Here is a 13,454-nt window from a genome sequence, read left to right on the forward strand (position 1 = left end):
TCTCTCCCCCCCCTCTCTCTCCACCCCTCTCTCTCCCCTCCACTCCTCTCTCTCTCTCTCCACCCCTCTCTCTCTCCACCCCCTCTCTCCCCCCCCTCTCTCATCCCCCTCTCCTCCCCACACCTCCACCCTCTCCCCTCCTCTCTCTCCCCCCTCTCCTCTCTCCCCTCCTCTGTCCCCCCCCTCCTCTCACCCCTCTCACCCTCTCTCCGCCCCCCCTCACTCCTCCACCCACCCATCTGTGTTTGTTGACAGACTCTGTGAGGACAGACTCCGATCGATGGAAGAGAAGAGGGAGGAAAAACAGGCCAGATCGTTGAGAGCTGTGATTTTTCTTTGATAACTGGCGACAGGGGGATTTAACGGAGGGATGCAACAAACCGACAACAGCACACACTCGCCTATCTCGTTAGCTGCTCTGTTCCCCCCAAATCTCTCTCTCACACAAACACACATATGCCCCTCCTCCACCACTACCCCCCACCAAGCACATGCAGGCCCTCACCAACCACACACACCACACACACACACACACACACACACAGACACACATCCTCTGCTCTATCCGATTTCCCTACACTACCCACATGCCTCAGAGTTAAGATTTTCTGATTATGTTAATGAACGTTTGAGATTAAACCTAGGGGGGGGGGGGGGATTTCGGGGTGGGGGGGGGATTGGAAGAAGATTTGCATGATGATTCCTCAAAGGTCCTTATCCATCAATCAGAGACAGTGTCACCCTGCATGCTCCTTCCGTACCTTCCTCCCTCTCTCATCCATCTCTCTCTTTCCTCCCTCCCTTCATCCCTACCCTGCTCTCCCATCCCTTCCTCCTTCTCCTCCATCCCTCCTCGCCTCGACCCAGCTCTCGCCATCCTTGTCGGTGCGTGTGACCACCCGTGTGTGTGTCACACTGCCGGATTGCGCCAGATCGCAGGTATCCGCCCACCTCCCATCCAATCGCCTCCTCTCAGCGGCGCTCCGTCAGATGCGGTTCTCAGGTGAGACAGCCGACTCATCAGCCCAGGTCTTCTTGTCGGTGATGACTAGTTAAACACAAGCTCCATCTAATCTATCACCCGCAGGACTCATGTTCTGGCACCATCACACGGCAGGCTGTTATTGAAGCTGCCTTGTGCGAGAAGCTGTCTCCCTCCCTCTCTCCTCTACCCCCAACCTCCTTTCCTTCCATCCATTTCCCTCGGAGCAGCAGGAGGTGATGATTTATCAGATAAGGTTAGGTTAGGTCTCACTCTAGTCTCGCTCTCTCTCTCTTTCTCTCCTTCACTTTGGCTGTTTGTTTCTTTTTCTCCTATAATCACTCTGTTCGTCTCTTTCTTTCTCTCCCAGAATGCCTTGCTGAACAACTTGGTGAATCGTTCGATCTGGGTTGCAGCTCCTCTCCTGATGCACGTCTCCCCTCATCTCCTCCTCCCCTCATCTCCTCCTCCCCTCATCTCCTCATCCCCTCATCTCCTCCTCCCCTCCTCCCCTCCTCCCCTCATCCCCTCCTCCCCTCATCTCCTCCTCCCCTCATCTCCTCCTCCCCTCCTCCCCTCATCCCCTCATCTCCTCCTCCCCTCATACCGTCCTCCCCTCATCTCCTCCTCCCCTCCTCCCCTCCTCCCCTCATCCCCTCCTCCCCTCATCTCCTCCTCCCCTCATCCCCTCCTCCCCTCATCTCCTCCTCCCCTCATCCCCTCCTCCCCTCATCCCCTCATCTCCCTCTCTTTCTCCGCTCCCTCTCTCCACTATTCCCCATCCCCTCCTCTCCCCCACCTTCTCTCTTCCTCTCCTACTCTTGAAAGAGGATGGCAGATGGATGCTGATGACAGCTTCCTGTTGTTGGCTCCCATGTCTTGTTTTCCTGGAGCTGAAATCCCAGTCAAGGTGAGCTGGAGGAGAGCGTGAACAAAGAACAGGAAGATGACATGACCTTTCAGAAGCACTGAGAATGCAACCGTTCTCATAAACGCAACACAGTGGGAACTTTACTACACTGTTTGCAGTAAACTTCAACAATGTTATAACTTGACATACTTAATGGCTCAGCAGTGTGTTTGTCTGTGTGTGTGTGTGTGTGTGTGTGTGTGCATGACTGTGTGTGTGTGTGTGTGTGTGTGTGTATGTAGACAGAAAAGCCAGTAGAACAAAATGGTTAGGCTGAGTCAACTACTAACTGTCACTAACCAACTCTCACACGGCTCTAGGGATTGTGGAGACCACCAAGATGCCACAAACACACACACATTCACACACACACCTTCACACACAGACACATTCACACACACACTCACACACACCACACACATCTCTCTTTGCCTCTGTTTTCCCCACATTCAGACCCCCCCTCTGGAGGACCGCCCTGGGGACAGGTAGAGGGTCTGAAACAGATGGTGTCACTGCAGCTCAGTCTGACACACATACACACACTCTCTCTGTCTCTCCTTGATCACTCTGTGGCTGATTACTTTCCTCACAGAGTGACAATCCAGCTCACAAGGGGCCCAAGCACAGGAAACTTAGTTGGAGGTCTGGACCTACTCAGAGAGCCCACTCTGCTCTCACTGCAACTCACCCTGGTCACCCAGAGTTCAACGTCATCTGTTTCAAATGAGACGCTAGACATGTTCTGATGTGACACATAAAAATGTAATTTGATGATAATGAAACAAACACTTGCTGCTCGGTGAATGAGTTAAGCATATCTCTGCCCCCTGCAAGAGAACTCTCCAAATAAACTATTGCTTCGATTATGCTCTTAGTGGGTGTCCATTCAACCCACTCTACGGTATTTTACCATCCATTATCTTGTTTAACGAGTCTGTCAGACAACAAGGGATGAGCTAGACTGTAACTGTGTGATAGTGGCCCTGAGACTATTGATCTGAAGCCTCTTTAATATTTGATAAGGACAGACAGATGGCCCAGTCCTCCTGCCTCGCTCTGCTCTGTTATCTGCTAGGGGCCCACCAGACCAAAAGGAATAGGCTACCTCTTCTACAAACACACACACAAACACACATGCATGCATGCACACACATACGCACACGGTCACACACACACATTGAACGCACCCCACGCACACATGAATGCACACACAAACATACACATTTGCACGCACACAAACACACACCTACTCACACACTCCCAGAGCTTCATAAATAAAGTGCTTTTGAGACGTGCACGTCCCACACCTCCCACATGGCCTCTCTCCAAGAACCAGGTATCATCACCTGGAAAAGCTCCACCAGGAGAAACAGGCTCAGACAAACACAGAGGTTGGCAAACAAACATTTGAGACTTGCATTGCCCAAGTGTGCCAAAAACACTCTCCTTAAATATAGAAGTGTTCGATTCTGGAGCCTTTGCTAAGGGTGTGTGTGTGTGTGTGTGTGTGTGTGTGTGTGTGTGTGTGTGTGTGTGCCTGTGGTCGCCACATCTGCTGTGTGAACAGTAGGATCCAGGCTAAAGGGTTGTCACCACAACTAGTTGACGCCCCAGTGGGCTCATGGCTGTTCTGACAGGAAACAATGTGGCTGTGCTGCAGTATTCAAGACCCAATAGATTCATAGCAGGCTTTTCATGTACTGTAAAAGCTTAAATATTAACGTGACACATTAATGTCTACTTTTACTGTTGACGAGACCATCTGGTGCATTCATAGGAAAAGTTGTTGGTATGAATTTGCTTGACCATGTTCGCTTTTCTGTGGATTTGCTCATGTGTTATTAGAGGATCAGACAGATCAATAGTGTTATCTTTTGCCAATAATATCAGACTGTAGTGAAGGGAGAGTATGCCATTACATAGATCTCGTTCAAGCTTTTCACGTGTTGTTCTCTGTGACATCCATCTCTGCTACGATGGGGGAAGTTGTAAAGCAAAAGGTCAATTTCAAACTAATGGGTTCATTTGATTTGTGTTCAGATACTGTTTATTTCTTACTTCTCTCTCTTTTCTCTCTCTCTCTCTCTTCTCCCTCTCCCCCCCCCCCCTCTCTCTCTCTCTCTCTCTCTCTCTCTCTCTCTCACTCACTCTCTGTCTGTCTGGTTTTTTTATTCAGAAAGATGATGCAATTCCACACCCTCTGAGCCCATTGCGACTCCAATGATTTTACTATCCTACACACACACACACACGCACGCACCCACACACGCACACACACACACACTGGGAGGCTGAGAACAGAATGATCTATGAGCAGCTAATCAGTAAAAGCCCAGTCCCATGGCTTCACAACGGCTGATCTCCTGTTGAAGAATCCCACCTACAGGTTATGACCTGTGGTTCCTTTGTTACAAGCTAATTCCCTCTTTCTCTCTCTCTCTCTCTCTCTCTCTCTCTCTCTCTCTCTCTCTCTCTCTCTCTCTCTCTCTCTCTCTCTCTCTCTCTCTCTCTCTCTCTCTCTCACTCTCTCTCTGTCTCACCTTTCTCTCTCCCCATCTCTCTCATAAACCAGCCAGACCTTATTTCCTGTTGCCTTTCAGGGTCACTTCTTTCTTTCTTCCTCTTGGGTCACATGGTCTCTTACACAAAAGCCACAGATAGAGGGTTTCAGGGTTACTTAATTAGCTGACCAAAGCCTTTTTTTTTCTTTAACTACTGCATTTTCCTTTCATCGATAATGAGCCACAGTACAAAACCACAGTCTGCCTGTGAGGTTGAGAACAATGTTGGATTTATACATTAGGCTCAAGCTGTGTCTAATTCAGAGACCAAATTAATGTTTGTTTTAGCTTAGCTTATGGACTTGGCCATACTTCTACAAAACACAATATGTGCAACAAGTCCTGCTCTCTGTTTGTCAGGGTCACCTCCAGTCAGCGGCTCCACAGTTCACACATTCCGACGGACCTTCTCAGCGAATAGCTCTTTAATATGTTAATAAAGTTATAAGTATTGTATGTTGTTGTGTCCTGCCTGCCATGGTGACCAAATGTCAGAATGCTGCTAAAAATAAGCCTGACCTTAACAAAGCTGTTAGAGGCTAATTATTTTTGCCTGAGTGACTGAAGCAGAGGTAACGTTGGGAACCAGACACGTGTCTGCTGGGTTGAGCCTAGACATGTCCCTGGGCCTGACCTAGCCCTAGCCTAGACGTAGCCCGATCTAGATTGGAACTAGCACTAGCTCTGACCCAGATCTGGCCCCCAATGCAGATCTAGCCCTTGCCTACATCCAGACCTAGCCCTACTTACATCCTGACCTAGCCCTACAGTAGCCTTGATCTAAGCCTAGGCATGTTTAAGTAATAGCCCCAAACTAGACCTAGCCCTGACCTAGATCTGTTACTGACTGAGCCCCAGTCCTGGCTGACTTCTATCTCTGACCCAGATACAACCCTTTCCTAAACCTACCCCTGAGCTAGTCACAACCCCATTCTAACCACAGTCACGTACTAGTCTTAGCCTTGCCTCAACCCCAGCCCCAACTTAACCTAGCTTTGTCTGAGCCCCTGCCTGGACTTAGACCTGACCTAGATGTTATGTTCGTTTGAATAGTTAGGAATAGCTTTTGGTTGCCTGATTAAAATTCCTGTTTAATAAATGGACATTAAAAAAAGCGAAAGCCTTTACAGATAAGAGCCTTTAATACAAAAACCTTGAAATCAGTGTTTCGGTCATTCAATAACTCCGGCAGCCATCACAATAGGCTGCTACTTCTTAGGGAAGGTTCAGTCAGTTTGACAGGCTGGGCTGTTGTCCAGGTATCAGTGCCTGCGGCTGTCTGTCTCATGTAGGAACTGAAGAGTCTCACAGCAGCAAGCGCAGCTCTGTAGCAGGAGAGAAGGGTCATGTATAGTACAGCACACCCAACCAACCTGTCATATGTGGCAGCTGATCAAGCAGAACACACACAGACTGCTGGCTGGTGGCCGTAGGCTGGGGGCTGGAGGTTGGGGGGTGGAGGTTATAGGCTTGAGGCTGGGGGCTGGAGGTTGGGGGGTGGAGGTTATAGGCTTGAGGCTTGAGGCTGGGGGCTGGAGGTTGGGTGCTTGGGGCTGGAGGTTGGAGGTTAAGGGCTAGAGGTTGGGTGCTTGGGGCTGGAAGCTGGAGGTTGGGGGCTGGATGTTGGGGGCTGGAGGCTGGGGGGAGAGAACTGGGGGGAGGGGGGCTGGGGGTTTGTGGCTCAGGGCAACAGTAGCCAGAGGCTGGCCAAAGAGAGCAGGACAGTCATTTGGAGGGTGCTGAGGCCCTGCAGTGATGCATCAGGATGGGGGAGTTACCGTGGAAACATCTGCTTCTGCTGGCACATCTTTAGAGCGGCTAAACACCAAACAGACATGTGGGCTGCTGAGAACTACGATCCCTCAGAGATGCTTTCCAGAGAGGGGGAGGAGCTTGAGTCAAATATGATCCAAATACTGGATGATATCAGCCTCTATACTTTCAATGATGTCTGTCTGTCTATGTCTGTCTGTCTGTGTCTGTCTAATATTTCTACTTTAAGGCTCAAGCTTAGAGGAGGGTTTTCTATTCAAACCATGTGGACAGGTGTTTGCCCAGTATACAGAGAGTGAGGCACATAGCTGAAGGTCAATGGGTGGGAGCGTGTGTGTGTGTGTGTGTGTGTGAGGGGGCTTGAGGTGTTTAAGGTAGAGTGTTTGAGAAGCATAGAGAACAGGAGTGGCACCGTAGCAAAGTGAAGGGTTTGCATTCAATCTTTGTCCCAAAGTCGGCTTAGAGTAGATGAAGGACCATGTGGAGCAGGGATTCTTAACCCTCCTCAGTAAAGCCTTCAGTACACTTGTGAAATGTGCAATCATGAATGACCTAGATAAATATGCTGAATTTTCTTCGCCACACAAAAATAAACTATCAATAATTCATCCAGTGTGCCTCATCTTAAGCCACACATTCTGGTGCGAATTGAGTGCACTAGGACAACAATAAATCATCCCTCCTTCTAGAAGGTCCTTTGTGTCCTCAGACACCCCTACAGAATCATCCCATCTTAAATACCGTATATTTACCATGACCTGGGTCAAACACAAAGATCCTTAACTTGAGCAAATATGCCTTTGATTCATCTCTGAGTCAGCCCTTTTATATTTATCTGGTTTTATATCTCACACTTTTGGAAATGTTGTTTTGTAAATGATAATAGTGTCTGAGTTTGGTTGCTCCACACTGACACAAACACAATTACGTGTAGTACTACCCTAACATTTTGGTGTACAGTATATTGCGATATTTCGATTCCCTAAAAAACAACTGTTGGTAAAATACTGTAAAGAAAAACATTTATACTTCTTTTAGGCATCTGATATAAATAAATCATTATTCATAGTACAATTTGGGGTAGCATTGCCTGCTTTGTTAAGTATCCATGAATATCAATGTTTCATGTCATATTTACCAAAGCAGAGTATTCCATCTGAAAAAGGCCAGTGGTCGAACAAGTAGCTCTTCAGGGAACGTGAACAACATTTGACCTGAAGAGTGAAGAAATCTCATTTCCACTCGCCTCTCCACACTCTCATACAAAACGCAGCTTTGTATTATGAATAGTGTTGATATAGGCTAGAGGGTTCAGAATCCCAGAGCTGGATTTAGAGTTATAATCCTTTGTTCCAGCCAGTGTAAAAAGGACTGTGATCTGCTCTGATGGTGGGTATTGTGTGTATGTGGTGGTGTTGGGGATGTGTGTGTGTGTGTGTGTGTGTGTTTGTGTGTGTGTGTGTGTGTGTGTGTGTGGGGGGGGGGGGGTGTAGAAGGGGGGGGAGGGAAGAGTGTGGGCCAGACAGATAAACCCACAGCAGGCCCAGAAGACATGGCTCCTGCTCCATGTGGGACTGGGTTGCCTGTCGAAGGCTCCCAGGTAGGAGAAGACAGAGCTATGAAACAAAGCTCTCCCCTCCCAACAATAACAGAATGGATGAATGTGTGCTGTTACAGCGGCAGAAAGGGGAGGTCAGGTGGGATATGGTTTGTTATTCTGGAAATCATCCATGTGACGAGAACATAACCAACTTTCTACCACATCGAGTAGGCCTACCACCAGAGCAGACCATACCCGACCAGGCCAGAACCAACAAGGCCAAACCAGGCCAGACCAAACCAGGCTGGATCGGACAAGACTAGACCAGACCAAAGGAGTCTAGTTAGTACACAGCATTCAATCATAATCCTTTTACGCTAAAAACTATGGAGCAATACTGCCCTCTGGTGGTATTTGTGGGTTATTGACTCCATCTGCTAATGACAATTCAGGCCTTTTATAGTTCAAAAAGGATCTCCTTCCTTTTTCTCAGTAGGGATTAGTCTGATCTTTCTGTCCTTATTTCCTGTATTTCATGATTTTCTTTTTCCTCCCCTTTTGATTAAATGTACTATGACCCATTAATTATATGGGTCAGATGGCTGAGTGGTTAGGGAGTCGAGCTATTGATCAGAAGGTTGTTGGTTCGATTCCCGGCTGTGGAAAAATGACGTTGTGTCTTTGGGCAAGCACTTCACCCTACTTGACTCAGGGGAGAATGTCCCTGTACTTACTGTAAGTCGCTCTGGATAAGAGCATCTGCTAAATGACTAAATGTATACAAACAAGTATTCTGCTTTTGAAGAAATAAACGATTGAACTGAAATCAATCAAATGTTTACACAAGGTTTCAGGGAGATCTGCCAGGTTCGAGAGAACTCTGAAGGTCTGGCCAACCGCATACTGCAAGGGTTCCGTCGGACTGCAGCTATGAAGAGGGGGCTCGAATTAGAGGCAGATGCTATCTGGGAATATTGCCAAATGAAAAGGGTCAACCACTACCCCTGTGGATTGGTAATTCACCCTGACGCTCCTTGGCTGGGTGCGTCTCCAGACAGGTTAACCTTTGACCCTTCAGAACCATGTTAGTTTGGGATGATTGTGCCTGGGAGTCAGGTGGCTGAGCGGTGAGGGAATCAGGCTAGTAATCCGAAGGTTGCCAGTTCGATTCCCGGTCATGCCAACTGATGTTGTGTCCTTGGGCAAGGCACTTCACCATACTTGCCTCGGGGGAATGTCCCTGTACTTACTGTAAGTCGCTCTGGATAAGAGCGTCTGCTAAATGACTAAATGTAAATGTAAATGATTGAGATGAAGTGCCCGGATGTTAAAAGCTATGTGGACTGCCCGTATCTCCAAATGAATTCAGGCAAATTGGAACTAAAACAAGTGCATGCTTACTACTGGCAAGTACAGGGGCAGATGCTAATAACGGGAATGAGTTGGTGTGATTTTGTAGTCTCAGCTGTGATGAAGACGTACTCATTCAATACATTTACAGAGACAGTGATGTTTTGAATGTAATCAGAGAGAAAGTAGGCAGGTTTTATTTTTATGTCTACTTGCAGAAATGTCTAATGCTTCAGGATTGAGATCAAATCAAATATTCTATGCTCTGTGTTCTTTAATTTTCACTTTTAATGGTAAGTTTTTATGATTGAGATGATTTTATGCTAAAAGTTTGTATATCTTTAACTTTCAATGGCAGATGTTTTCCATGATTAACCCTGCCTTCCCACCAAGTAAACAAAATAAAATGTTTGGGTGCTGTGAGCACCACAAGAAAAAGACCAGCCATTTATTACCATTGTACTGAAGAGGAGGCAGACGTCTCTAGCACTACAGATAAGAGGGAGTTTGGGGGGTTAACTGCCCCTTTAACAAATGTAAATAACTGTAACTACAGTAAATGACATGCCTGTGATTTTAATTGTTTTTAACTTTGAAATAAATTAATAGTTCAATTTTATAGAAGTGAATTCAAAACCCCAAAATGTGGATGTTTCAATTTCAATATTAAGTATTCAATACGTTTTTTAAATTAAAAACATGTCACTGATTTGCTTCCATACCAGCGTGACTCGAAAAAAATGTAGTATTAATGGCAACTTTTTACTTAAGTATATGTCATGTGTCAAGTATACTACTTCTACCTGTAGTATATAAGTATACAAGTATACTACTTCTATACTGTAACTGTAGTGAAAAAGTGTAGTCAGTACTTCAACTTTTGACTCTTTCAACTCTTTTAAACATTAGTATCTGTACTTCTACTTGAGTGAAGGATGTGTGTACTTTTGCCATCTGATAGAATGGAAGACATTTCTGCAAAAACTTGTTAGCGTGCGTCTTGCCCTTTAAGAACCATGGGTCGCCTTGGTTACACTCAGGAAGTGGCAGATATGTCAGCATTTTTGTCGCGTAAACTGCACCAACAAGACTTGGACAAAACAAAAAAACAAGTATTTCTCTATATGATCCAGGACAACATTATGACCAGTCTCTAGTTGACGTGACTTAATAACAGTAAGGAATGCGTTTTTCAGCTTGCTGCTGGCCCAGCGTGGAAATATATAGAGCTAGCTACAAGTCAGTTAGCAACTAGCTAGCTACAGTACAGTAACGCATAGCTCTAGCCTACTACTAGTAGTACTAGTCGAAGTTAGCGATTAGCACTAGTTATAATAATAATTATGTTGACACGGGCAATTATGCAAGATCACGTGGTGCCTGGTTTTCCAGTAATCTTTTTTAAATTTCTCAATGCCTCATTGTGCAGAAGAAATCTTAATCGGCGACGTTATTGTCTAGCTCCAGATGTCTATTCCGCTGTCCATGGTGCTGATGCTACAAAATAGCTAGTGCTAGCTACTCTGTAGTGTGGTGCAGATTATGCCAGCTAGCTACCATTGCAACAGTAAACATTGCTTTCGCGTTCATTTTGCTGGTATGTGCTCTTCTTGTCCCGTTCAAAATGCACCGTAATACGTAATACACCTCACATGCCTACTCTCTCCCCTCCTTCCAGTCACAGGCACAAGATGAGCGCCACCCTCGCTGTGCCCTGCACCGTGAAAACTCCAGTCGCTCTTCAGCTAGGCGATTCCAAATCTGACACATCACGTCCAGGGGTCTACATCATAGATGTCACCTTACCAATTGGTCGGACTGTTAACGTGAGTCCAGTGTGCATAATGTTTGTATGGAGCGAATTTTAATTTGTGTTTGTCAATGCAGGGGTGCCTCTAGGGTTTCTGGGCCCCCTGGAAAAGTATGGGCCCTTAGACTTGAACTAATCTTCTACCCTTAATGGCGCTCCTGAATGCGTGTTCTGTAGTACAGGCACTGTTACAGCTGTGGTGAATCTTGTTTTTCTCTGGCATCCTGCCTGGTTGGCTGATATCAGATAGAAGAACTGTGCTTCAAGAACTTCTACACAGCCTTCCTGACAGTGCGACTGCTGAGGAGGGGGTCAAGGGAGCAGGAGGGGCCAGCCCGCTGGGTCACCTGTGTGAGGGACCGCCGCCTGATGCCCAGCCCACACTCAGAGGAGGCCTCCCAGGACTACTTCTCTATCCACAGGCGACAGGTCAGACCTGGGGTTAAACACCTGTGCTCGATGAATCTTGCCTGGCATGCTTGAACCAGTGGCGGCATCCTAAAGGGAAGTTGTGAAGTGTTTTCTGAAAATATGTTCACGGACACCTCTGCTACACTGTAGCAGAGGTGGTTTGAGTGGTGTGATGAGGAAACAGGCCTGAACACTGTCAGACGTTACAGTAGTTGGGAGTCAGCTGGCTGAGCGGTTAGAGAATCGGGCTAGTAATCAGAAGGTCGCTGGTTCGATTCCCGGCCATGTCAAATGACGTTGTGTCCTTGGGCAAGTCATTTCATCCTACTTTCCTCGTGGAGAATGTCCCTGTACTTACTGTAAGTCGCTCTGGATAAGAGAGTCTGCTAAAATGACTAAATGTAACTAAAGGCTCCACTGAAACGAGTGAATGAATGAGTGACCTTCCGGCCGTCCTCTACGGCCTGGTGACGTCCCACCTGTGACAGGCGCTTTGTGTTCCAGATGCTGGTGAAGCCAGACAACGTGGGCTCCCTGAGACTGATCCTGAGACAGCCGTCTTCTGTCTGGCTCAGCTTCACTCTGGAGGATGTCAGGATCGTGCCTCACATCAAAGAGGTGGGGGTCACAACTCCAGTCAGACAAGCACACAGCTGTGGTTGCAGAACTCGACTGGGTAGTATCCGAGCTGCTGCTGTTATTCTTTTTGATGTCTAGGAAGGTTGATGGGTCGTTCCATCTTTTTCTCGCCTCTCCAGAACACTTCCAAGTGCTTTTGCAAATGAACTAAACTGGCAAATACAACGTTGTTTTTTTAAAGTCATAATTTATCAGGAGAGTAATGATTAGTGAAAAAAAAAAGAACCAGGAAGTGATGTCATTTCGTTCTTATCGACCAGGATCCAGAGAAGGAGGCTCCTGATTGGTTGTCTGACCTAACACATGTGGACCAACATTCCAATTTAGAGGTAATCATTTTCAAGATTAAATCCTGCTTCAACACATGTTCTGTATTGTACATAGCAGTTCAATAAAAAAAAGTATGATGAGGCAAAAGGCATAATTTGTTCTGTCCTGTTTCTGTTGTGTCTTCAGGGACTTCCCAATCCTCAGACAGTGTCCTCCAGCATCCAGCAGATGTGGGCGTTAACTGAGCTCATGCAGACCAATCAGACCACTGCTTCTATTGGACGCTTTGATGTGAGTTCCGCCCCAAGAAATCTTATTTGACAGTGGAGACAGTGTGTTGTGATGACCATTTTGTCATCTTTGTACAGGTGGATGGCTGCTATGACATCAACTTGCTGTCCTTCACATAACAGAGTGAGAGAGGAGAGGAATGGCTGACCGACACAACCACAGACTTCAATCATACACCCCTCCCCCACACACACACACACACACACACACACAAACACACACACACTTACACCCACATTCTCACAGTCTATCAACAGTAATAACAGGTTAGATGTGTTCAGCCTGTCTGGCTGGCTTTTGGCACTTTTACTCTGCAATCTTACAAATCATAAACTTGAATTGTAATAATATTGTATTATCATAACAAACATGTCATATATTTCTACAGTGGTTAGATAAGCTATTTGATTGTAAGACATACTAATGAACATGTTGACAGCCTGGCCAGCAGGGGGCAGCAGAGAGAATGCATGTTATTATCTTAATCATGGTGGTACTGATCTATAATATGCAATGCAGTTTCATGCAACATAAATGTAGGAACTGTATTATGTTGTTGTGGATGTGAAGGGCATCGTGAAGTTGACTTTCAGTCTTAATGATAGAAGATTGACAATATAAGAATCAGTAGTATAATATAAATGACTAATTAAAGTTAATGAAAAATTTACATAAAAGCTTTTGTGTTTATTGCCACCTCAAATCTAACCAGTCAATTTCTCTTCAATTTCGGTTTTCATCTTCAACGGTTTTATTTTAGATTGTGCCTGTCATCACAACATAGAATGTGAAATTCACTTTGCAGGGCCCTCAAGAGCCTTTCTCCAGAGCTATCGGAAATAAAGGTTGTCCAAATTGAAAACCAAGTGGAAATGCCTGCACCTTGTGTTTGAATCCGAATCTCCCAGTGGGAAGTG

General features: G+C 46.3%; 1 protein-coding gene across 1 annotated transcript; it reads left to right on the plus strand.

Annotated features, from left to right (window-relative positions):
• The first annotated feature begins 10,146 nt into the window (after positions 1–10,146).
• Positions 10,147–13,197, plus strand: nicn1 (nicolin 1). Its single transcript, XM_062471576.1, has 7 exons — positions 10,147–10,292; positions 10,795–10,942; positions 11,173–11,355; positions 11,842–11,955; positions 12,237–12,305; positions 12,433–12,537; positions 12,615–13,197. The coding sequence occupies exons 2-7, from the start codon at positions 10,808–10,810 to the stop codon at positions 12,654–12,656; spliced, it is 648 nt and encodes a 215-aa protein (XP_062327560.1). The 5' UTR covers positions 10,147–10,292; positions 10,795–10,807; the 3' UTR covers positions 12,657–13,197.
• Positions 13,198–13,454: the final 257 nt, after the last annotated feature.

Source organism: Osmerus eperlanus, chromosome 1 (assembly GCF_963692335.1).
Source record: "Osmerus eperlanus chromosome 1, fOsmEpe2.1, whole genome shotgun sequence".
NCBI classification, from domain to species: Eukaryota; Metazoa; Chordata; class Actinopteri; order Osmeriformes; family Osmeridae; genus Osmerus; species Osmerus eperlanus.

Excerpts from the sequence above, each read along its gene's own strand:
- nicn1 (XM_062471576.1), top strand. The coding sequence starts at position 10,808 with ATGAGCGCCACCCTCGCTGTGCCCTGCACCGTGAAAACTCCAGTCGCT. Across the intron at positions 11,956-12,236 it reads TCGTGCCTCACATCAAAGAG|GATCCAGAGAAGGAGGCTCC; the intron begins GTGGGGGTCACA and ends CTTATCGACCAG. Across the intron at positions 12,538-12,614 it reads CTTCTATTGGACGCTTTGAT|GTGGATGGCTGCTATGACAT; the intron begins GTGAGTTCCGCC and ends ATCTTTGTACAG.